Source organism: Ambystoma mexicanum, chromosome 5p (assembly GCF_040938575.1).
Source record: "Ambystoma mexicanum isolate Mex_15411 chromosome 5p, UKY_AmexF1_1, whole genome shotgun sequence".
Classification (NCBI taxonomy): domain Eukaryota; kingdom Metazoa; phylum Chordata; class Amphibia; order Caudata; family Ambystomatidae; genus Ambystoma; species Ambystoma mexicanum.
The window spans coordinates 425687062-425711239 of NC_090930.1; the positions used below are offsets into that span (position 1 = coordinate 425687062).

Consider the following 24178-nt stretch of genomic DNA (forward strand, 5'->3'; position numbering starts at 1 on the left):
CTTGATTTAATGTTGTAATGTTGAACCCTATATGTACTTAGACAATGTTTCATTTTATTTTAGTCATGACTGAGTGATTGTATCTTAAGCCATCCAATGGTTATTTCTCCATTTTGTTCAGACTTTCACTTTTTGAGTATGTATATTACCAAAATGTGTTGAGCTTTATTTCTCTAGATTACTTATAGTTTGAATATTGTGGAACTGTACTGTTCAGAATCCCAACATTATTATCTGCCATATCATGGACATTTGTTAAGGAAACTGTTGTTACTAGACAGATCCTAATAACTTAAGAATTTATGGAAGATGAACATATTTTTCTTTAATTCAATTGATTATACATTTGATTGGAAATCTTCAAAGGTTATGGAATTTGAGTATTATGAGCTCTTATTTTAGGCATTAACTGTGAGATAGTTGATAGTGTAGCACATTTTGTGATTTCTAAACAACACTTGGTCAGTGTGTTCTAAATAGCAGCACTCTTGAAAATAATCTCACTGTTGACTTAAAATGTTCGGAGAGTTGGACAACATCTTTCTTTTTTATAATGCCCTTGTTAGTGCTGCATCAATACAAAAGTAATCACCAATTGGGGTGCGTCGGCTCAGATGAGGCTGAATGATGGCAGACAGAGTATAAAAACACATCACAAGTGCAACAAAGATCCTGCCATGGAAGAGGAAGAGGAAAAAAAGGATTTGAAAAAACTATCCATCAACCGAGGCAATCAATGAAAGAGTTAGCCAAAACATTCCTTACTGATCTGGGATATCTCTAAATAGCACAACTGTTGGAACTCATACAGTGAAAAGGGTGACAAGAGTGAACACCTGACTACAGGTTACCAGTTTTCCATTTGTGAGCTTTCATTAAGTAAAATAATGGAAAAGTGGTGGAAAAGTTGTGTTTGACTGGTATCGTGTTAACACAACAACAGTGAGCACCAGATGCAATCTAGTTTGCTTAATCTTGGATGAACATCAGCCCTGATGTAGCATGGTTACTCTAAAAAAAGTTCTTTCAGAACTCTGTATTTCCAAGCCCCTTTTGCTTTCATATGGAATCAGATACAATATCAAAAGAACCAAGACATTTGGAGTCCAGTGCCTCAAACATGCTTGTAATCAAATCAATGTACCTTCATTTGTTGAGGGTAATGATGAAGATCATAAAAGTCGGTCTCCAAAATGTTCAAAATGTTTTTAAGCCAAGGAGTTTCCTTTGCTAGAACCAAGGGTATTGGCTCTACCTGCCCGCTTGGTGAGTGCAATATAGAAAATGACCCTTTCCAACTAAGAAAAACCTTTATTGAAAAAGTGGGCTGCGTATGTTCAGTATGTGGCATCACAAATACTGGCGTGTTTCAAACCGGAGGTTTATTTTATTTCTACTGACATATCTGTAATTGGTACAGACCAAGGTGTTATGTTTTCACTTTGAAGTTGCTGTTAATTTACTTTAATCTGTCAAATACCATACACAGCAGCAGTTAAGACAAATGTTTCCTATGTAGTTGATGGGTGCTTTGATCCTTCCCATCCTGCATATTGTCTGTGCTCACTCCCTCTCGAGCAGCTTCTACTTTACTGGTCAGTTTCTTTAACTGTGAATTGTATTGCATTTTCACTACTTCTATGAATGTCATGCTTTTAACCTCATTTTGCTTTTTCGATTCATTTAACTGTTGTTGCAAATTTTTGTTTTGTAGACGCAAGTTTTCCATTTCTATTCTCTCTGTGTACAGCTCTTTATTTAATCTGCACACAGTCAAGGTTTTGTCCTGCAGTTCATCCCGCAAACACTGAATTGTTAAATCTTTTCTCGAGGTTTGACCAATTTGTTCCAAATACATAGCATAGCAGCTGGCTTTTCTCTTGGATTCCAGAAGTTGTCTTTGAACATTTTCAAAATCTTCTTCCCGCTTTTGAAGTTGAGCTTTGAGAGCAGCAATATCAGCATGCAATATTAACAGCTGGGTCTTGTCAGACTCTCTTTCGTAGCGTTTACTCAAATCTGGTTGGAAAGCTTCTTTGTCTTTCGTTTTTGAGATACAATCTCCATAATGTTCTTCTATGCCACTCAGAAGATATGCCTCTCTGAGGGAGACGGATGTGTCTCCACCTGCCTTGGTTTCCTTTTTGCAAGCTGAAATTTCTTTAGGGAAGTTTGACACGTGCTCTTCAACAGGCCTCATGTAAATACTTTGGTTGTTTTTAAGCCCTTGTTCTTCTTTAAACTTTGAGATATTGTATATTTCATGGACTCGTTTTGCTTTTTCCTTGCTGTTTTTTCCAAGTGTGAAAGATCCAAACTGACGGGACTGACAGAAATACTCCTGAACACTGAAATGTGGAGACAACAGTCTCTCAACCCAATGTTCTTCTTGGTCCATCATTAGTTAACGGATCGTAATGCCTGTAAATTAAAGAAAAGGAAGTTACTGATTTGTAACAAAGGTTTTCATAATCTATAGACTCCTGATTCCAACCACATGGGAATTCTTGATTTTCAAGATAAGCACTGCAATTCAGTTTTATCAGCTCAAAAGGCACCGAAATAGCTGGAGGATGCCAGAGTGCCAACATACTTGTTTTGTGCCTCTGCCTTATTTCCAATTCATATCAGAGGTTACTAAAAAGTGTGAGTGATCTCAAGGAGTATACAGATCAAAATAACCTCTGTGACAAGTAAATGTTCCTTCTTTTAAATTCAGGAATCCTTCAAATTCCCATCCTGTAAGGAAAGGATGGGACTGCATCATAGTATACATAAAGCAAGGCTCTGGCCTTCTGAGGATCTGAAGTATGTAGCACCAAGAAATTGACAATAAATAAGGGTTTGCCTAACAGGACATGAAAGTAAGTCTTTCCACATTGGGCACCAGGCCAAGAATTAGTGCATTCTGAGTGCTCATAACAAAGATATGGAGGAACAACAAAGTGGGAAACAGGGACTTTATTTGTGGTGTAGAATCGCCAAAAGTGACAAAGAACACTGGTAGAATCCGTCAATGGCTAGCAAAAGGAACAGAGCGAAAGGATAGTATTTCATCTTTAGTAAACCTAAATGCATTTCCAGTTTGATGCCCAGATCTCGAATCTTTGTTTTGGGCATCGGAAGGGAAACCCAGAGATGCTGCTACAGTATTTGGTTGTGGCAGCATCTCTGGGTTTGGGTAAGAGATCATTTCACTTTTGTGCAGACTAAATGATTGGTAGAAACACTGACTGGAGTTTTTTGGAATGTCATACTTAGTAGCAAGAACAGTGCCCTTAAATTATCCAAAATGCACGCCTGCATTTTTTTTAAAGAGACTCCCAAAACTAATGCGACAAGGCTGAGTGAGGGCTGGTTTACGTTACGATCTGTGATGAAGGAAATGGAAGTTAAAGAAGGGCTATGATCAGGCTCTTGGTGATTAGCAGTACCAACCAGAAAGGTCTTACTTAGTCATATTGTCAAAGAAGAACTTGCTTTATCAGAACTAATTAAACCTGAAGAAATGTAAGAAAAGAATAAGTCAAATATTAAATTGCAAATAATGAAATGAACGTCTACAGCTTACATTTAATGTTTTAATGAGCGGGGGAATTGCTGAATCTAGTAATTCAACATTTTCCACCAATGATTATTATTAGTTATTTTGCATGTCATCCATGAATTTCAGAAGTGATGGGGGAAATGGCTATCGAATAACATTAAAAGCCAGTACTATCTTTGCAGAAAAGCAATGACCATGCATTGGCCAATGCTGAATATAGACCTGGCTAGATCATTGGAAAAACTAAGCACGTTCTATGGCATCAGATCTACATGGCCCTGTCCTTAAGTATTCAGTGATACAGGTGTAAGTCAAGTCTGAGAGACTCATGAGAGATGGGAGTTTCAAACTCCCAAATTTGTGGGAACAAAGAAAATACCTCAACACCAAAAACAGAGGATTAACCAAACACTCAAATTTTACATTAGAGGCCCATGAAAAGGTTGTCATACTTCAGAGATGAAGTCTCGCAATTGATGTAAGTAGTGTGAAAATTATAAGAGCTCAAGGTGAGCTGAAAGACAATTACTTTGTCATTACCGGGGGATCAATTCTGCTTCTGTGTCAAAGTTATAGTAATCCATATAAATAAAAGGCAAAGGATATCTGTGGCAATTGGTGAAAAGCACATGCTTTCATCACTAAAAGATCGTGTGGTCCACTAGATGGCAGTGTGATTCACTAGATGCCAGCATGGTTGTATGCAGAAACAGCCAAGGTGGGGGATAGGTCAGATCAGCGTATATTATATTTAAGACAGCAAGTTGCTTATATAAGTATAGGTCTGTGCTATATGGTTCAATGTGCCCACAACATATTTCTTTCAGCTACCACATCATACTTTCAAGGGAAGTGCCAAGGTCTCACCTCAAGTCCAGAAAGCAGTCCTGCTTTCTAGGTTGAGGTGTACTGGTGGCTTGAGTTCTAGCTTGACATTTTATCCGCAACATTCATCATAGGAAGCAGTCAAGTATTCTCTAACTGAAGTAACATTCCTCACTTTGATAGCATGAGAACTTATGGAATTTGACTCGTCTTGACCGGAAGGCACATTTTTTTACCAGCTTCAGTACATAATTGTGTGCCAAGATCTTCTTGCAAGTAATTGCTCTATGACATAGAGATAGGCAACTAAGGCTTATTTTTACACCAATCCTTTATAAAGGAGGACTCTTAAATTATTGATCAAAGATTGTTTTAGCACTAACTCGCACAAAATGGCTACAGATGCCTGGAAGAAAGCCTCATTCATAGTGCTCTTAAAAGTACAGGGAAGAAAGTATTACTTTAACAAAGAAGAAACAATAGGAAACACATTCTTAGTTTAGCTCGTACCAAGGGTAATTTATTTATATTGATTTGTATAAAACATCTTGCTAATTAATTGCTTGAAGGTGCAAGCAGAGAAGAGGTGAAACCTGCAGTGCTAAGGGGTGGTTCACTTTAGAGTATTCACTGCTAATCAAATGCTCCCATTCGTGTGTCTTATCCTGCCTTGCAGGGGGTCGTTGAGAGTACTCGACAGGATAGCATGTCCCAAGCAGTATTGTTGGCTGACAATTTAGTGAAAATGTTGTTTGAATTCCAGCAGGTTGTCCCGGTTCTTTAGTTCTGATGATTGATTTTTCCATAAAAAGCAATGAAGCTTCAGTTCCTGTTTCATAAAACAAAGGAAGAAGACCAAAGGGTGAAACCCAATGGTAAAGAACCTGGAACTGGAGCTTTGGTGGCATGTTATTTTTGCACAGGGCACAGGGAGAGTTAAGAGGGCTACCCTGTCAGCCAGTTTGCTGTACTTGGCCATTTGAGCTGATAAATTATGTCTGTATATTTTCATGCCTATCACAGAATCCCTCTTAGAAAAATGATGGAGTCAAGATAAAAAGAGAAACTGAAAAGCACACAATTGAACAATACATCTTTTCTAGACTAGATTAGATTGTACCATGTCAAACACTACACATAAGTGATTATTAACGGCACAAAGGTAAATATTATAACAAAAAGAATATCTGAGCCCTTTGAATAGGGTTGACCCTTTACAAAGGTAACAGAAAAGAACATGTAGATATTTACTGAAGTATGGTCAGTGATTCTTGGTTTATGTTAGGGTACAATTACAGTCCTGCGGTGGGTGCAGAAAGAGAGTTAATGCTCAGGTTCCAAATACCCCTCAGATCTATTTCAGACAATTCTCACTGCAAGCCGTATGAGGTCTAAACATATAATATACTGCCTTCAATAGAAAACAAAAACCGAGCAAATGCCCCAAATGTTCTCACATACACCCCTGTGACAGAACAGCTTCTCTTGTAATCCATTCTCAGTTACCCTGGGGGAAGTCAAAGGCTCACCTCAGATTATTATTTCTTTTATTTATTGGATATTTGTATGGTGCCTATACACAAGTATTTCCAGGCGCCACAAGACAAGTTGGGGGTGGGGGAACATAGGAAAGAAAGTAAAACAACAAACGGTTATAGTGGCCTTGTGACAATCCTACTGTGCAAGTGCAAGAAGGTGGTAAGTGCAGGGGGGGTACAGGGAGAAGTGCAGTAGAGGGGTGCTCAAAGGGAGGGGGTAAGCAAGTGCTGGGTGTAGGGGGTAAGAAGGCAGGTGCCCGGGGAAGGGTGGGTAAGTGCAGTGGACAGGGTGGACCAGGTTATGGCTAGTCCGGGGAAGGGAGACAGAGGGCAAGTGCTGGCTAGGGATGCTGGAGGGACCGGTAGGGGTGGGGGCGCCTGGACCCTGTATGACACTGAAGGGACCAGGGCCCAGTCGCAGCGGCAGAGGGAACATTAGCACAGGAGGGGAGAGGGAAGGAAGAGGAGAAAAGGAAAGTCTTGAGAAGTTGCCAGAACTTAAGAAGATCCGGCTCAAGTCTGAGGGGGGCCGTTCCAGAGGGAGGAACCAGCTGAGGAACGGGATCTACCTCCCACTCTCTGCTTGGAGAAACGTTTGACCTGCAGTGAATTGGAGGCAGAGGACTGAATCATTCTGGCAGGGAGGTACTTAGGGAGGAAAAGCTGGGTGTCCAGAGGTCCCAGGCCCCAGACAGCCTTGTGGATGATGCAAAGGGTCTTGGATTTGATCCTTGAGCTCACCGGGAGCCAGTGGAGAGTTTTAAGGGCTGGAGAGATACGGTCCCTGAGCTTGGAGGCCAAGGATAAGTCTGGCAATCCTGTTCTGGATTAGTTGAAGGGGGCGAAGGGAGGAAAGGGGCAGATTTAGGAAGAGGCTGTTGCAGTAGTCCAGCCTAGAGAGAACCAGGGATCTGAAGACATTGAGCTTCTGGGGGAAGGTGGGGAACGGTAGAACGCCCCTCAAGAGATGGAGCTAAAGGTTGGACTTCTTGGCAAGGTCCGTGATTGTAATGCTTTTGACTAAAACATGGAGTCTGTATGCAGTGCATTTTGGGTGCTCCCAGAGCCCTAATGGACATTTTCTTCAGGCCTCAGTGAAATCTGCACCTTTTCTTCAGGCCTCCGTGAAAGCTGCTTTTGATGCAAACTCATAAAGCTCATAAAGTGCTTTGTATTATTCCACTGGCAAACATGTTTTCTTGCTTCTGCATTCCATCAAGGACTGTTTTGAAGAAGGTGCCAGCTAGTATTTGTTAACATTGCGAGGGAATCTTGCAAAGCTGAAGAAAAGTTATGTAGCTGTTTTCGCGCTTTCATGAGAAAGGGAAGAGTGTTGCCTCTTGGGGTTACCAGGAGTACCTCCGGCCGAGGGCCCATGGGAACTGTCAACAGGTAAAGACTTTGAAAGCCAGAAAGTTCTGGAAAATGTCATCTTGCATTTCAGGATAATTTAAAATGAGGGTCTCCAGAGGAGGAAAGCTTCTCTGGAAGAGTGGACACACTGCTTTCATGCCCGTTGATGCAAGAATCTCTCTGCCTGTGACTATTTTGGGGCTTTTCAGTGCATCTGTTTACGGGTCCCAGACCGTTCCTTGGTGGTTAGTGGTTTTCTGTCTGCTACTGACATGAGGAAGATGATGCTCTAGGAAGATGATGCTGGAGGCACGACTGAGACTTGCTAGGCAGAATAGTTGGTACACTCCCCCTGGGCATACGGGGAAACTGTTTGAGTGTCTCTTCCGCCTGCTCCCTCGTCCCCTCAAGTTCTCCTGTAGCTCCCCTTATCTTCCCAGGGGCTTTGGTACGTCACTGGGGTTTCCTGGGACCAGGATCAGTCTGTTGGCTCTTCAGACTTCTCTCCTTCTCAGGATCTGCAGCGCAGCCTCTCCCTGCATGGCTCAGCTTTCCTCCCTCTCTCGCTCGTGTGCTCGGGTCTGCACTGGCAGACCCAACGGAGAACTCCCACAGCTGCTCACAGGCATTCTCTGCGTCTTCCTCCCGCTTGTCTGCCAGCAGGATTTGAACCTTGCGCATTGGAGATCTGCTACACCCGCTTCCTCTGGGCTTCACACATTTAATAGTCCTTTGTTCCTTTTTCTACATTGTATCCAGTTCCTCCCATGTGGATTGTAAAGTCCTTCATCTCGGTTAATGTATTAATCCTCATGCCTCACCAGGGCCACCTTGTACCAGTGTTAGCACAGACAATGATCTTCTGATCTCCTGTGGTCTTACTCATCCTAGTACTTTTGACTTTTTCTCCTATGCTACAACAATACATAGGTTTGCTATCAATGAAGTGGCTCTGAGCCTTAGGGAGGGTTATGGAATGTCAGGGAGTGACAATATTCAATGGGCTAAGGGGACTATTGAGTAGTGACTGCACATCCCAAGCCTCATGGAAAAGGGCAGCCCCTTGGGGAGAATTGACAACACCTTGTGAATCGTCGCAGCCCAAAAAACATAAAAGGTCCTTCACTGCTTTCCTACTAGGGAGGGGCACCATGCAGGGGTGCCCATTCTCTCCTATACTGTTCGCATTGACCATAGAGCCAATGGCAATCGCAATTAGACTTAGGCACTCAAATAGAGGGATAAATCTGAAGGGCACTACCAAACTAATATCCCTATACGCAGATGATACGCTCCTGTATGTTCGTGAACCAGAAAATAACATTGCACCCATTATGGCGGAGATTCAGGAATTGTCAGCCTACTCTGGGTATAATGTAAATAATGCCAAATCTGAGCTATTCCCACTTACTCCGGCAACCAGGTGCCCAGATACCTGGTGTGGACTCAAATGGTCTGAACAATCCATTAGATAAGACATACATTATACACAGACAGCTATGAAAGCGCGCTACACACTTTAAACACTAAATTGCTGCGGTGGGGGCGCCTGCCGATTTCGTTACATGGCAGAGTCGCAGTTCTCAAAATGATAATCTTGCCCAAATTATTGTACTCTTTTGTGAACATCCCTATATGGCCGGGGCGGCCCTTCAATGCCAGGCTGCGATCCATGGTGGTAACATTTCTGTGGAACAGGAAAACAACAAGGATACGGTGGGAAAAAATGACTGAACCATATTCCTCAGGTGGTACAGCGGCGCCCGATTTTGAATTGTATTACTACTCAGCCAAGGCTCAATTTGTCAAATATTGGTATGGTGAAACTGATGGCCCGCCCCATGCATGGATAGGAGTATACCACACACCCCATGAATATACAGTCTGTAATTTTCGACACAAAATATAAAGATACGTGCGATTACAACCCAGTTAGCTATATGCAAAAGATTGGGCTTGGAAACCCCTTGTAATCCTGAAGTGTCCCTTTGGAACTACCCTGACATTCCTCCAACACACGGTAGCAGCCTACAGGAATCCTGGGATCCACATAAAGAAATGAAACTGGGCGATATGTTTATTAACGGTAAATTTGCAACCTTGGGGGACGTGCTGGGGGCGCTGGGCGGGGGACCGCTTAAACCACTCCAATACTACCGCATGAGATCAGCTTTCCAGAAACACTGGCCGCTCTTCCCCGATGAGCCCCTTACACATCCGTGTACACAACTGGCAACGGTTGGAGACAGCCTGGGTATTTCTAAACTATGTGTGTCGGTCCAGGAGCATACCCCTACAACAAACCAGGTCAAGGATAAGTGGGAGAGAGATCTACAGGCCCCCATTGACGATAAAACCTGGGAAAGGTATTGTTCACTTACTAAAAAGGTATCGTTAAATGCCGGCCTGCGCTTAATCCAGTTTATGATTTTGAATAGGTTACATTATACGCCGGCCAAGATAGCCAAGTTCACACTGGATGGTCCGGGTGAATGTCCCAAATGCAGGGCAGCGCAGGCTGGTGAATTCCATATGTACTGGGACTGTCCGTTAGTGGCAGGATTCTGGAGGGAGGTGGCGGAGATGCTAGAAGAAATTACACAGGTCCCCCCTTGACTGACCCCACAGAAGTACCTGTTTGGTGACATAGGCAAGTGATCCGACTGTTTAATATCGCATGTGCAGTGGCTAAAAAATGTATTTTGCAAAACTGGAAGAGTACTGGTCCACCGAGCATGAAACATTTCTTTCGGGAATTAAAATGTGTAAACGAATCGGAAGAATAATGTGTCCTGACCAGGCCAGCTGCAAGCAGGCCCAAAGACATATGGGGCCCTTTCAGACTGTATTTATGCAACATGGTTTCTGATGATGACGAGACTTCGTAATCTTTAATGTTTAAGCGATCTATGTATCATATAACTGTTGTAAACTGTGAAATGTGATGAGTGCTGTGCGTCTTTTGTAACCACTAATAAAAAGAGTTTTAAAAAATAAATGTCCTTGACTGCTAAGGTAAATAAGCCTAGTGTCATTAGGAAGCCCAAGGAGAAACCTGGGTAGGGAGTCAGGAGTTTTTAGAAGTGGAGAAAGTTTTGGCAAAGCCAACAGGGGAGTAAAATGCTCCAAGGATGAAAGAACAAAATGTTAAGCACCAAAGTACCATTTAAGTACCAAATATTAGGGGTCCCCCTCCAAATGAGGGAAAGCCCACGAGGTGAATCATTGCCCATTACTCCACCAATCACAACCAGCCAAGTGTGAGAAACCTGAGGGTATTCTCACTCCTATTCCCCATGGATGCTCTATGTAGGTGGCGAGGGAAAGGCCATCACTTTTGGATCCTGACCCTGGAGGTGGACAAGCGAGGTAGGATCAACTGGGTGGAGTGTCTCTTTGGGGATTGGGATGCTCTTAGGAAGAGACATAGTATCCCCCTTTTCCTACTGACGATCAACCCAACCCTTCCCCCGCCTTCATGGGCTATTGTGAATCACCTTTCCGGACTTCCTTGGATATAACCTTTAACAGTACTGGGACGAAGAAGTGGTGACTAGAAGTAATAAATACTAGGTGCTTTTACCACTTTGGTACTGAGGCGAGGAAGAGACCTACTGAGAGGGTCAGGCAGGGCTGATTACACATTTGCACCAGCAGCATGTTAAAAGACTACAGGTGTATAGAAAGCCCAATCAAATTGAAGAAGTGGCCATAATGGTAAAGCAGCAGCAGAGAGGCCAAGAGGAGCAGCGAGCGGGGAGCTGTATGTGTGCAGCACACTGATGGTTCATGTGAATGCGGCCCGGGAGCAGGGGCACTGTGGAACCGAACAAACACTGAAAGAAGAGCTGTGTAGGGAGGCTACACTTTTTTCTGGTGTTCGAAGTGCTCATTCACCAGGGGTCAGAAGCGGACCCAGGAGTGCCTGAGGGTCAAGAGGTGGAGCCCTGAGACGGTGAACAGATGGAAGAGAGATCTGAGCTGCGGTAACCTCCAAAGAAGCAACTGGTGAGCTTCTATGAGAAAGGAAATCCGTTACGCGAATGACTGAAGTTAAACAGTGGATTACTTTGTTGTATCGGAGTGATGGCATGCATGATGCAACACATTTTCAAAGGTCTCCGATCTAAATCCTCATTAACTATTGAAAATACATTGTAGCGGAGTGGGCACGTGTACATGAAAACACGTTTTTGAATATCTCAGGGTGCTGGGCACATTATAAAAAGCAATGTACAAAGAAACAAGTGTCAACAAAATAAACAGAATGAAATCTTTAACCTTTATTGAATTCCGAAGCAAATGAAAAGCTTAAAACATGCATTTTCATACTTATTGAATACCGAACTGCAAGCAAACTTAATAATAAATAATCAGAACTATTAATTGTGAAGAAAACAAATGAATTAAGCTTTCAAATGTATATGTGCTAAGCACAAAAGTGAAGGCAGTTTGAATGTAAGTAAAATTCTAATATGTTGAAACTAAAAGTCCATCAAACTTTGAACTAACGAAACTAATGCACATTCAACTGTAAAGTGCACAGAATCTTAACAATACAAGTGAATCCAATATTTATGGTACTCCAAGGAGAATTTAACTTTTGAATTGAACTTTACCAAGTGATTCAAAGAAAAATATAACAGAGTGGGAGAAATTGTAAATAATAAACCATTCTTGTAACTTTAAATGAAATGCCACTAACAGTCAATATATTTTTGTACAGAGACCAACAATACACAGAGCGTGTGTGTGTGTGTGTGGTGCATATCTTCAAGAAAACAAACAAAATACTAAAAAGACTTTGAAAGTGAACCTTGGGGAAGGGAACCCTGAAGTTTAACCTGCTTCTTGACTTAAGGAAAAGTCCCAAGATATTTTGCGTTTGGCACTGTGTTTTTAAACTTTGGGAAGGGAACCCCGAATATTGGTTAACTTTAAATCATCCTGAATTTAAGGCACTACTGAAACTTTTTATTGGAACTGTTTTATGCTTGGGGAAGGGAGCTGAAAGAAAGCTGTGAGCTGAATAGAGCTCCAAACTTTATGTTGAACACTATTTTGTTGGTTGCCGACATCACTACACTTTGTAGGGATTAGTTGTGAGGGCAAGAATAGGTTTTGGACATAGACAGATTCCTAGGTTGAACTATTTGATTTTCCTTTGTTTTGTTTTAGTAGGGAAATCCCCGGTAGTCTAGGACAAGCTAGACCATTTTTCATACTGACGTTTAAGTTAAAATGTTTTTGTTTATTCAGAATCTGTTGCATGTGTCTTACTCCAAGATGCCTTAACACAAGGGAGAGGTTGGATCGGAGCTTTGCACCTGTAGAACTCTATTGCATCAGGGGAGGTGAAAAGGAGGTGAAAAATGCTACGTAGGCTTGTCCCCCTTACTCAGATTTCACTAGAAAACACAAGAGGGTTTCCTATATTTCGCTGGGCCCACTTACTTCTGGTGTTGGTTCTGGTGCAAAGGATCAAGGCGTCGTGGGAGCAGGGGTCATTTTCAGCATTAGGATTGGATCCAGCTAAGAGACGGCTCCAAGCTCTGACAAGATGGTTCCTGATGCTATGTAGCTAGATGACACTGGCACCCCGAGATGCAACCCACCACGAGTGCCACGATGACAGGAGACCCCAGGACACAATGGAAGCGGGGAGCAGCGATGATCACAGCACTTACCAGCGGCAGGTGGCTCACATGGCAAAGACAGTGAAACTGTCCTTAGAGGGCTCCTCTTCAAGATTGAGAGCAACAGCTGCAGGAGGACTGTTCTTGGGACACACGCTGGAGACCTACAGAGTTCCAAGGCAAAAACTCGGAATGGTGAACAGCAGAGCCTAGGAGATGTCCAAAGACTCCAGAGGGCAGGATCATCATGCTGGGGTCTCAAATGGTTGGTCCCAACAGCCCAAGGATCGAAGCACCAGTGAGGGTCTTCAGGGGATCGGTCCACAGAGAGGCAGGGGTTCACCAGGACTTAGCTGGAAGTAATGGTAGAAGCCTTTAACGGTCCTTCAGCGGACTGCAGCTGTTCATAGCAGCTTTGGCTCCAACGATGATCGGAAGAATGGTGGCAGGAGCCTTCACTTCAATAGAAAGCATCTGTACCATTAAAACTGGCAAGGGATGCACAATCATTAACAGTCTCTTGCTCCACACCTGCTGAGCAACAGACATACCCCTAGCCAAAGTGTGCACTGGGACCAGACAGTCACAGCCCCCACGTATGGTCAGATGCTCAAAGTCGAGCCTTTAGCCTGGAAAGGGTGTCCCATATATGCCATTTCTTGACCAGGAAAAAGGCAGATGGACAAAGGATAGGGTGAAAAACATGTTGCGCTGCCATACGAGTGACAAACCCTCCTGACACCAAAAATCAAGATGACAGAGCAAGACAGGATTACATGTGTTACAACATTTAGCCCGGGCACCACGAAGATCAAACACCTTATTAAACAATTCTGGCCACTTTTACAGAGGAGCCTCCCGGACGAACTACACCCCAGGATGGCGCTCAAACGCGCAAAGAATCTCAAAGAGCATCCCACCGATGCTAGACTAAAAAAAGCTCCCAGAACAGGAATATGAAAACTCAGAGAACCCACGGGTCACCACCCCTGCGGGACTTGCACGGTCTGCAAGTTTACCAACAAGATTAAGACATTCAACTATTGAAGCAAAGACTGGCACTTAAAATATATTGCTCTCTATGCTCAGAGAGGCACAGCTCCACCTCACTGATGAGGCCCAACAAGACTGAAACACGTGTATGGGGTTGCTGTTGGTACTGTTGTTCAAAGGAGGTTTGCCGGGCATTTCGGTGCTGGACTGCCCTTGGGGCGGGACAAAGACTGATATGACTTACCAGGAATAATGTAATGTTGTAAAAATGTGCTGTGGTAAGATACCCTTTTGTTGTACAGTCATACGAGTGTATAGCACTCAAAAAGGCATTATGCGGTAAAATGCCAAAGTGCATGAATAAAAAATACAGTAGAAAAATATAAACTACCACAAACATCCGTTGGACTCATTGCGTAAGTAATACAAATGTTTCTAAATGAAATTAAAAAAAGCCGAAATAAAAAAAAGCATACAAAGTATCCCTGCCGCACTTCATTGGAAGGTGATGAGCACAGCTTAAAAACAACCAGAAGTCTTGCAAATGGAGGAAGAGGCCCCCTACACCGGTAACCCTAAGGATTGACTAATGCCCCCTTAAAATATGAGCAAAGAAAGTAAAGCAAAATGGCTTACCTTCTAATGTCAAGAGAGGAATCAAACACTTGCAATAGTTGGTGGATTCCATTGGTGTCAATGGAGAGAAAGTTGCAAAAAGAAAATCTTTCCCAACACTCGCACCCCCTGACTAGGGACAGGGAGATTCAATCCACCCCTAGTTGGATTGTCTGGTCCAGTTGGTTATACATCCTGTACAGATCATCAACATTGCTAAATTAAAGCCTAGACGGCTTATGGACCACCCAAGCAACTTATAATTCTCACCCTTGTTGCGACAAGAAATGAAGAGACTGACCAAGTGGTTCCATAGTGGTTGCTATAGACTTTTATTAAATGATAAACCAAACCTTTCTGTCCCTAACTCGAAGGGGATTTCCCTACCCAAACAAAAGAAACTCAGGTGCTCAGCAGGAAATCTGTGGGAGTCAAAAGAAAAAAGGCACCGTCCCGATCACCAACACTCATATTCTATTCCTCCAAGTACAATAAAACACCATAAAGTCCAGCTACTGTTTGTTATCCAGGAGAATGGTTCTTCTCCTGGATATGAAGCGTTCAAATGCCTCTCAGGTTGTTCAAAGTAAAGGTTCTACAAAAGCTCTGGATTCTCCATATCCCAACAGAAAATAAAAGGTCACAAAGTTCTTGTTGGGCTAGGAGAATGACTCCCTACTCTTAGTTGGTTCCCAAAGGTCTTTCGAGGTTTTTAATAAGGTTTGTAGCTCCCTTAGGGAGGTTTGCACAATCCCCAGGTTTTATACAATTCTTGATCCGTCCCCACTGGAATGATAAAGCTGTTCCTGGAGTCTCTCTCGACTCTCCACCACCACCCTTTTGTGGAACTAGCCTGGGAACTTTATCAAAAAACGATTTACCATTTTTTTATTTTGTTCTGGTTTACAGCCTCTTAACTTCCCGGTCCCCTCCCGGACTTGTATGTGTTCCTGTTACCTTCTCCAGGGGAACTCTTCACGCGTTTCGCGGGTCCATACTTCTTAGTTCAACTTCTTCCTTTAGTAGTTATTGTGGACTGCCTCAGCATAGCTGTCGGATCCTTGGTCCTGCCGCGACACGTTATGCCTCCTCCACGGTGTCTCATTCTCCCCTAATAGTCACCTACGTGGCTCTGCTGTAGGCTATGGTAGGTGGTCTCTGCAACATTTTCGGACTGAACGGTCCATCCACTGTACCACCACCTCTGAGTCTCTGCAAGTCTATCACGCTGGTTCACAACCGAATAGCAAAACTCTTCCCAGGCATCCCACTATTTCTCCTCTCGGCCTTAGAGATGAGCCTTGCCGCAGTCTCCCGAAGCCCTGCACCACCTCTGAAGGCTTCAATGCGGCCTCCTCGGTTGCCTGGTTCTCCCTCTGGTCATATCATAACTTCCAGCTTGCCAGAACCGCACAGGCCATTGCCGGACAGGTCAGAGGATAACGAAGAACACAGTCCTTCTTTGCAGTTCAGTTTAAAGAGTGGGGACGGCCCTGGCGTAACATCCTTCCGATTGACAGCAGCTGCATTTGTTTTCATACAGCTCAATTGTAGGGTTTCCCTCCCCAAGAGATCCTCCCACATGTTACCCACCCATCCCCAGGGGAACGATTGGTTAGCAGCCTCACCTACCTAGTGTGGGAAATCAGAAGGTGTTTCACCCACTAGTCCCCAGGGATATGTCATCCAGGTGGCCAGGACACGGCCATCGCTTTTGGATCCAGTTCCTGGGGGTGGAACAGTGTGGGAACATCACCTGGGTGAGGGGTCTTCGGAGAGTGGGAGTGGGACACTGGATTGTGAGACGCGGTATCTCCTTCCTTGTAACACCTTTACCCAATCCTAGCAAGTAGGATATTTAAGAAATCAACCTCCCCCCCCTTTTACAACCCAAACACTTTCTCACGGACAGCCCGCTATGAGAGAAAACAGACTACCACCCGAGCAGTATACCTGGTGTGTCCCAATACAATGGTCAGGCGAGGTCAGGTAACTACTGATCATCACACACACCTGACTTCCATTACACTTTCTCTCATGGATAAAAGGCGGAGCATGACAGCACACTCGTGAGTGAGCCAAAGCACACAAGGAAACAGTTCCAAGATCAGAGTTTAACAAGAGGAGAAAGATGGCGAAACAGAAGGGGATTGCAAGGAGGGAAGCTCCCTTGACCTTTTCGAAAAGGAACCGTTACTTTCATGAAACCTCGAGAATAAAAAAAAACATAAGACCAGGCAACCCAGCTAAAGAATTCTGTATTGTGTGTCGGAGGTACCCGGGGCTCTCCCACGTCAATGACCAAGGTGCGGAGAATCGCAAGCTGCCATGGTATGGTCCTTGGCTCCAACAACAAAGTAGCATCAGTGAAATCAACACAGCCGCTGAGTTGGGGAGACCGGTGCAGGACCGGTCTGTGTTGAAGCCAAGGTTGCAAGCAACAACATTGTATGGTGAGCGCTGAAAAGAACATTGTTTGAAACGCGTTTGATAACCAACGCAAGTGAAGTTGAATGGCAGATGATTGCTTGAACTTTGAAAAGTTGAGTGCTTGAAAAAGTGAAAGAGTGGCAAAGGATTGTGAATCCAAGTGGTCCTGCGACAGGTCAAGCAAAATCCTGTGCACAGTTGAAGGGCTTCCATGTTGATAAGGAAAGCTTACGGCAAAGTAGATAAAATTAGTCCGAGTCCAGCAGAGGATAATCAATTCAAAGCTTTGGGTTAAAGCAAGTGTGCGTTATTGTTCCAAGCCCAAGTGTGCGTTATTGTTCCAAGCCCGGCGGAGGGAGACTGATTGAAGATTTGATTTCAAAGAGGATCTAAGCCCGACAGAGGGGATCCGGGGTGAACAGTGAATCACCCGAGAAATTGGATACGTGAAAATCCTAAGAAGATTGTGTGTATGTGAAATATAAAAGGAAAGGAACTTTATTGTTTGTTTGTTGCATCAGGCCATCTGAAAGAAGAGACTTTGAATGCCAAAGAGACTTTGGTACAGAAGGCCGTGATGTTGAAGTTTTGAACTGCACCCTTGTGCTAGAGAAGCCAGAGACTGTGCTAAGCTCGAGTGTGCTGCCTTGTCCCCTGCTACAAACGTGGGGAAGGGAAGCCTATGGCTTGAATATCCTGACAGATAATTTCTTGAACAATTTTTCTTTTACCTAACATGGTTTACCACACGATTTGTATTTAGAGGTAAGGATTGGCAATAGGTTTATTAGTATAGGCCCTTGTATTTTGACAAGAGACCATTAGGACTGCGTTATTATTTGATGGTCGTAGCTTGCTCCTATCTTTATATTTAGGATTAGATAGGTGTTTTTCAAACCCTTATTTGAAGTTCAATAAACACCCTTGAATTGTGGTCACTTGTGTCCGTCTTACTGTTGATACCATGCCTTCCTTACACTAGCCTCATGGGAAGGGATTCTCCCCCGGGGAGAAGTGATGCTATCTGAAGGATCGTCACACTCAGCATGTACATCAACCACTTTAATGATTTATGGTCAGTTTTGATAGTGAAGTGAGTTACAAACAAGTAGGTTCTCAGCTTCCGGCGAGCCCACACAATGACAATATTCTATTTTTTAACAGTGTCCCACTTTAACTCCTATCCTTGAGCCAACGGCTGATGAATAATATTGGGTGTTCTATACCTTTGACATCCAGCTGAGTGGACTGCTGCTATTCCATGTCAGAGGAATCAGTTTGCACTATGATGGGCTTCTATTAGTCAGGTTCCCTCAGAAAAGATGCCTGGCACAGTGAATCCCTTAAGCCATGAAATGCCTTCTCTCACTCCTCAGTCCAAGTTACCTTTTTAGGTTTCTTTGGGAGCGGTAAGAGCAGTCAAAGGGATAGCTATAGTGCCATAGTCTGCCATTAAATTCTGGTAGTACCCGACGATGCCTAAAAAGGCTATCACAGGGGTTTGTGATGGTGGTAGGTAACTTGTACTTTGGTGGGTGAAGGGAGGTTAAATCTTGCCCCCACTAACCTCGTGCCCAAGGTAGGCCACTGAATCCTGACCAATCTGGTATTCTGTATTCTGCAGCCTTTACGGTCAAGTAGGCCTGAGGAAAGGTCTGCAATGCTTTTCCTAGGTGTTCAATATGTTCCTTCCATGAGAGCTGAAAACAGCATATAATCTAAGTAAGTCATCAAGCCCACTTAGGGCACCATTTACTATCCTTTGGAAGGTATCGCATGCATTCTTTATTCCTAAGGGCATTTCACTCAACTGGTAAAGATCTTCAGTTGTGGAGAATGCAGTCTTCACCTTGGCACTGCGAGGAGTCAGGAATGAAACATGGACACAAGTTAGACATGGTGTTGGCGAAAGACTTTTATAGATAAATAAAAAGGGGTCATGAAAATGGCTTGCTGGCTGTGTACTAGAGGTGTTTCCCTACCTAAACTCAAATCTAAGAATCTGTCATTGTCAGAATGTCCAAAACAAAACCATTCTGTGTCCAAAGTACTATTCGGACCCTCACATTCTAAAGAAATTACTTTTAGGCCGTCGGTGTTTAATAAATGTTCAAATGGGCAAAGCAATTAGTAACTCCAACAAAACGTCTCTCAAGGATATTGCTCCTTACTCCAGAGGGTGTCTCACTTCTCCTGGATCCTTCTTCACGTGTTCTTAAACAGAACAGTTCTTGTCTTTTCCTCTTGATCAATACCAAAGATCTTGCATAATGTCATTTGAGTTGTCAGGATACCTGGTGTTCTCTCCTGACAGGGTTTCTCTACTCTCTTATATTCTGTTTAATACAGTCCTTTTTCTAGTTCTGATAATTCTCATCAGGACCGCTTTATTTTTGGTCAACACAATTCTGATCCTGATATTTCTTTTCAGGATTTCTTTGATACCTTTCTTGTGCCTGCCTGGTATCCTTTTCTGCCATAGCCTCTTGTATTTACAATCCTCCACTTCTAATTGCCTGGTATGTTTTCTTGCCAGGGCTTCTTCTATTCATACACTTATAATTGGCTAGTATATTCTCCTGCCAGGACTTCTTATATTCGTATGCTTTTGTCTGCAGTTCCACTCTTGACAATTGACTACATCAGCCCTTCTGGCTAATTCATTTTGTCCATGGCATATTGCCTCGTTAGTGTTCTGGCTCACATTTCCACTCTTGGTAATTCACCACTTTAGCCTTATTGGCTAGTTCACTTTGTCTGTTATATACTTACTTGTTACTGTTATATATATATAAATATATATACCTACACATATGGGCAAACTTCCAACAGTTCCCTTCTTTAGGTGATGCGCTTTCACTTTCTCTCTTTCAGACTTAATAAACTGTTTTTGTCCTTCTGCATTCTATTTTGTTCAATTACTCTCATGTGGCATGCTCGCCAATACGCCCCGGTGTTCCCTCCGTCGCAGTGTGGACTCGCTGGTTCTTCATGGCATTCCTTGTTCCTCTCACAACCTCCCGATGACAGTCTGTGAGATTTCTTCCTCGCGCAGCTCGGCTTTCCGCGTCACTTTTTCCTGCGGTTCCAGCTGGGCTTCATGCAGATCTCCAGTAAGTGTTTCGCTGCTTTCTTCTACTACCAAATGCCCAGGAGCCCTGAACTGGCTTCTTGCATTCCCACCATGAGTAGTCTTCTTCATGCAGCTTTCCTCTTCTCAGCACTTGAGCCAGTTGGCGCCACTGTCTTTCTCTCAACCTATCGGTCGCACAGAGAGGAGCAGCCTGCTCCCACCAGCCTTCTACAATTTTTTCTGTCAGTCCTGTTTTAAATGTCCCGGGCACAGGGGCATGCTCCTAACAACTAGAACGTTATCTGTGCTCGGGGCTTGTTCTGATTCGCATTCCTCCACTCCTATTCTTCGTCGCAGTGTCAAGATGTTTCTGAGAACAGTAGTCATTTTTAGTTAACTTGCACAAAACCATTGGAGGAATGTTTCTAATAGATTTTGAGGACAAGTCGGTGTTTGAAAGTTGGTCTGTAGATTGGAATGAGAGAGATTCTTTGTTTGAGGGAGCAGGGGAAGAATCACAATAGTTGCAAATAGGGGATAAATCCTTCAAGGAGAAAGGGGATACCAGGTCTCATCAGATAATTATACCACCCTCTCCCAGAGGTTGTCTCCCCCATGTGATCCTCCCTCATATAACAGCCCCCAGGGTCAGGATCAGGTAGCAGCTGCCGTCCCCTGGCTGCATTGGTAGGAGGCCACCACCGAGAAAGAAGTGAGGACACCATTGGATTCATCACAGCACTGCGAGAAATCTATCAATATCGTCACTGACTCTCAGGAGGGAAGCTTCTCTTTTTTACGTGGCCAGGGAAAGACAGAAGCTACCCAACTCTGACCCTGGGGGTTTTATCTGGGGGAGGACCAGTAGGGGAAGACCAACTCCAAAGAGGTAGGAAAACACTGAACCAAAATAACCTTGCAGCCATAAGTCCACATGAAACCCATGATACCTCTATGGCCCATTGTGACATAGATATTAATTTCTCGAGTTTTCCCAATCAACCACCCTATTTACCATCCCATGTGATTCCCTCTGCTCCTCCCATACCTCTCAGGGGAAGAAGCTGTGTTTTCATTCAGCGTGGCTGGAGTTTTTGTTAGGTTCTTTGCCCTAGTAGGAGTTAGTGGAGGAGCTTGTTACAGCTGGGGCCGTGGCTGCAGAGGAGACGTTGGTGGACGAGTGCTGAGCCGCAATCGAATTACATCATTGCCCATAGGTGCCGCGGTTGCCATTGACCTGCAGGGCTCTGTTTGTTCTGGCTCTGTTTTGGTTGAGGGCTTTTGGCTTGGGCGGCAGCCAGCAAAGAGGCTCCCCACGGTTGGTAAGCGGTTTCGAAAGCTAGAGGCAGCGTTTTCTGAGAAGACACCCCTGGCGTTATCGGGGTGGGAGCCGGGTGATTAACATCTGCTTTTTCCCCTGCTTCGACTGCTAGCTACAGCTGCGACAGTCACGAGCCACCGACAGTCGAATTACGGTGAGGTTTGCTGTGTCAACACTGCAGAGCGCAATGAACTGAGATCGGAAATGGTGGGGTTTCTGGCAGTCCACACAGTAAGATATACCGAGATGTATATGAGGACAGAGCTGTGTTTAGGGTATTGTGTGGTTCTCGCTCCATCCCGCTCCAGCACCAGCACCAGGCGAAGGCTGTCCCTCCTGATTATGTTAGTGCACGTTTCAACTTCTTCCTCCACTTTTATTTTAAAACAAAGCCATTCCGGAATGGTTTCTTTTTAAAATAAAAGTATAGGAATGGTAAAACATAATTAATAAAAGTATAGGAGCACCGCTCCCAACTGCTCCCTGCCACTTCGACCACTGCCAATTGAACATATTAAACAAACTGACACAGATGAGAACATTGTTAAGAAAGGGGCGGTGACCCAGTATTCCAAAGAAGGGATTAATACATATGCGAACACTGTTAAAGGTGGGTCAGAGTACCAATGCTTGAGAGCAAGATTTCAAACGCATGTGAATAGTGTTGAGAGAGGGTCAGAGACCGAACACATGAAAAAAGAAATTAGAACAGAGACAAACTTTGTCAAAAGAGGGTCAGTAACCCAATATTAGAAAAACATTGTTATGTGGATGAAAGAAAGAGTGAATAGAGAAAGGAAAATCCCTGGCAGGTTAGTGAACCTGGTAGACAGAGAGTATGGGACTCACACCCATGAAAGGAGTGAGAAAAGGAAGTGAAGTGATATCCTGGCAGGAGAGTAAACCAGGAGCAAATAAAGAAAGTAAAGTGATATCCTGGCAGCAGAATAAACTAGGAGCGAGAAGAAAAGTGAAGTTATATCCTGGCAGGAGAGTAAAGCAGGAGGGAGTCGAGAAGTGTATCTGAAATTGGGAATACAAAAGAGAAGATTCATACCCCTTTTAAGGATCGATAAAGTCACAAATACTGTGGCAGGAGAGTATACCAGGAATAGAAAGAGGACCAAGTTTAAGAAAGTGACATTTAAACTACTTGCAGGTATTTAGGGTAAGGGGAGCCCCTTTCCTGGTGGAACTTTATTTCTTTTCTGTTTTTGCACCTTAAAAACTTTACATTGAGAACTCTGAAAGACAACTACAAGTACCGGAATTCCCTTGTGGACATGACACAGAGTTTAGAGTTTAAGGGTCAGTTTAGGATTTTTGGGCACAAGTTGGAGGACACACTTGTTTAACATCCTGACACAGATGTTCCTTAGTTTTGTTGAGGAAGGGAAATCCCTCTTAGGATTAGGGACAGATAGGATTCATCCCAACCCTTTTTATTATTTTCTGTAAATAAAAGTCTATAACAAACAATTAATATGCCACTGTGTCCGGATCTTACTCATATTTTTTTAATTCAACTTTTTATTGCTTTCCAATACAACTGTACCAACAACAATATTATGTCACGAAACATTGAAACTGTACACAGCTTTCGCATGATGCCCCCTGTAACACTCACCCACACCATTCCCTGTCCCATAGTTCTCTCTTCTACCAAACCATGGAATCCCCAATGTGGCTGACTCCCCACCACCCCCTACTCCCCATACTCTTCCCATTTCCCCATATCTTGTGATATTTCTTCTCTGTCCCGTATTCCTGTACATTATCTTTTCCATACTCCGGCAATATTCCATGGCCACCTTCCAGGGCAACACAGTGGGTTTTTCTCGGGCACCCCATTTAGTGCGTGTGAGCGATGGAGGAATTTAAATGGAGCATTTAATTGAACATATGATCTGGGCACGGCATGTTCTAATATCCTTGTGAGTGTCTGTGTAAACTTGTCCCACAGCTCTGAAATTCTGGGACGTTCTCTTGGCAGGTGGAAAAAGCTGTCAGTTCCTCTTTGGCATTTAAGGCATCTCTCTGTGTCCGTTCTCCCCATTTTAAACAATCCATCTCTTGCATAGTTTATCCTATGTAGAATTTTGTATAGTATCAAGCACAGTCTAGACAGGATATTAACCTCCCTAGCCACTAGCAATGCCTCTGTCCATTCCTCACTCTCTAGGACTCCTACATCCCTTTCCCAATTGTCCTTCAACATCGTCAGCGGGGAGATTTGAAGTGTGTTAAGGTTTGGTACAACTGAGATATCCCTTTCTTTGTCAGCTTCTCCAGAAGCAGATTGATCTCTAGGGGTGAGTCATCGGGTAAATCCAGACTTCCCTCGAAGTGGGCGGTCATGGCGTGACCCAGTAATAAGTATATGTATTCCTCTGCCCGAGCCAGTACATGCCTTTCCCGTGAATCATTATAGGACATTAGTCTGTTTTCCATCGTGGCCGAGTACCCAGTTTACTTACTTCCTTAAGTCGGGGGTTGTCCCATCATGGGTGTAGCTTTGTGTTTTATTTGCCCGCTTCCAGCTCTGTTTCAGGCGCCGGGCGCCGGGGGAAGGCGACTCCCCCCAGGTCTTTCATACAACACTTGTAACGGATCTCGTCCAGACACACATGATAATTCCAGTCTAATATCGAATGGTCCCGTCCCCCCGAACCGCCATTAGTTTTCCACTATCAAATGTGCCACCCAATAGTACATCTTAATATCTGTTAAACTCAGTCCACCTTCCCACACTGGCCTAGCCAGAATTTTAAGTGCAATTCTCTGGCTCTGACTACCCCATAGTATTCCCTGTATCAGTGCATGGATTGCATCAAACCCTCTTTTGGG

The 24178-nt window shown here is 43.8% G+C and overlaps 1 protein-coding gene across 2 annotated transcripts in view; it reads right to left on the reverse strand.

Annotated features, from left to right (window-relative positions):
* The window catches only part of CCDC160 (coiled-coil domain containing 160), a 353191-nt gene that overhangs the window by 269969 nt on the left and 59044 nt on the right, over positions 1-24178 (reverse strand). Inside the window, exon 2 of one of the 2 annotated variants that reach the window (XM_069612830.1) lies at positions 1292-2421. The exons of the other annotated variant lie outside the window; for it this stretch is intronic. Coding sequence (XP_069468931.1) covers positions 1496-2401 — 906 coding nt within the window. The 5' untranslated portion in view covers positions 2402-2421 and the 3' untranslated portion in view covers positions 1292-1495. Of the gene's footprint in view, positions 1-1291; positions 2422-24178 lie in introns of those variants that run through there. 2 annotated transcript variants of the gene reach the window in all.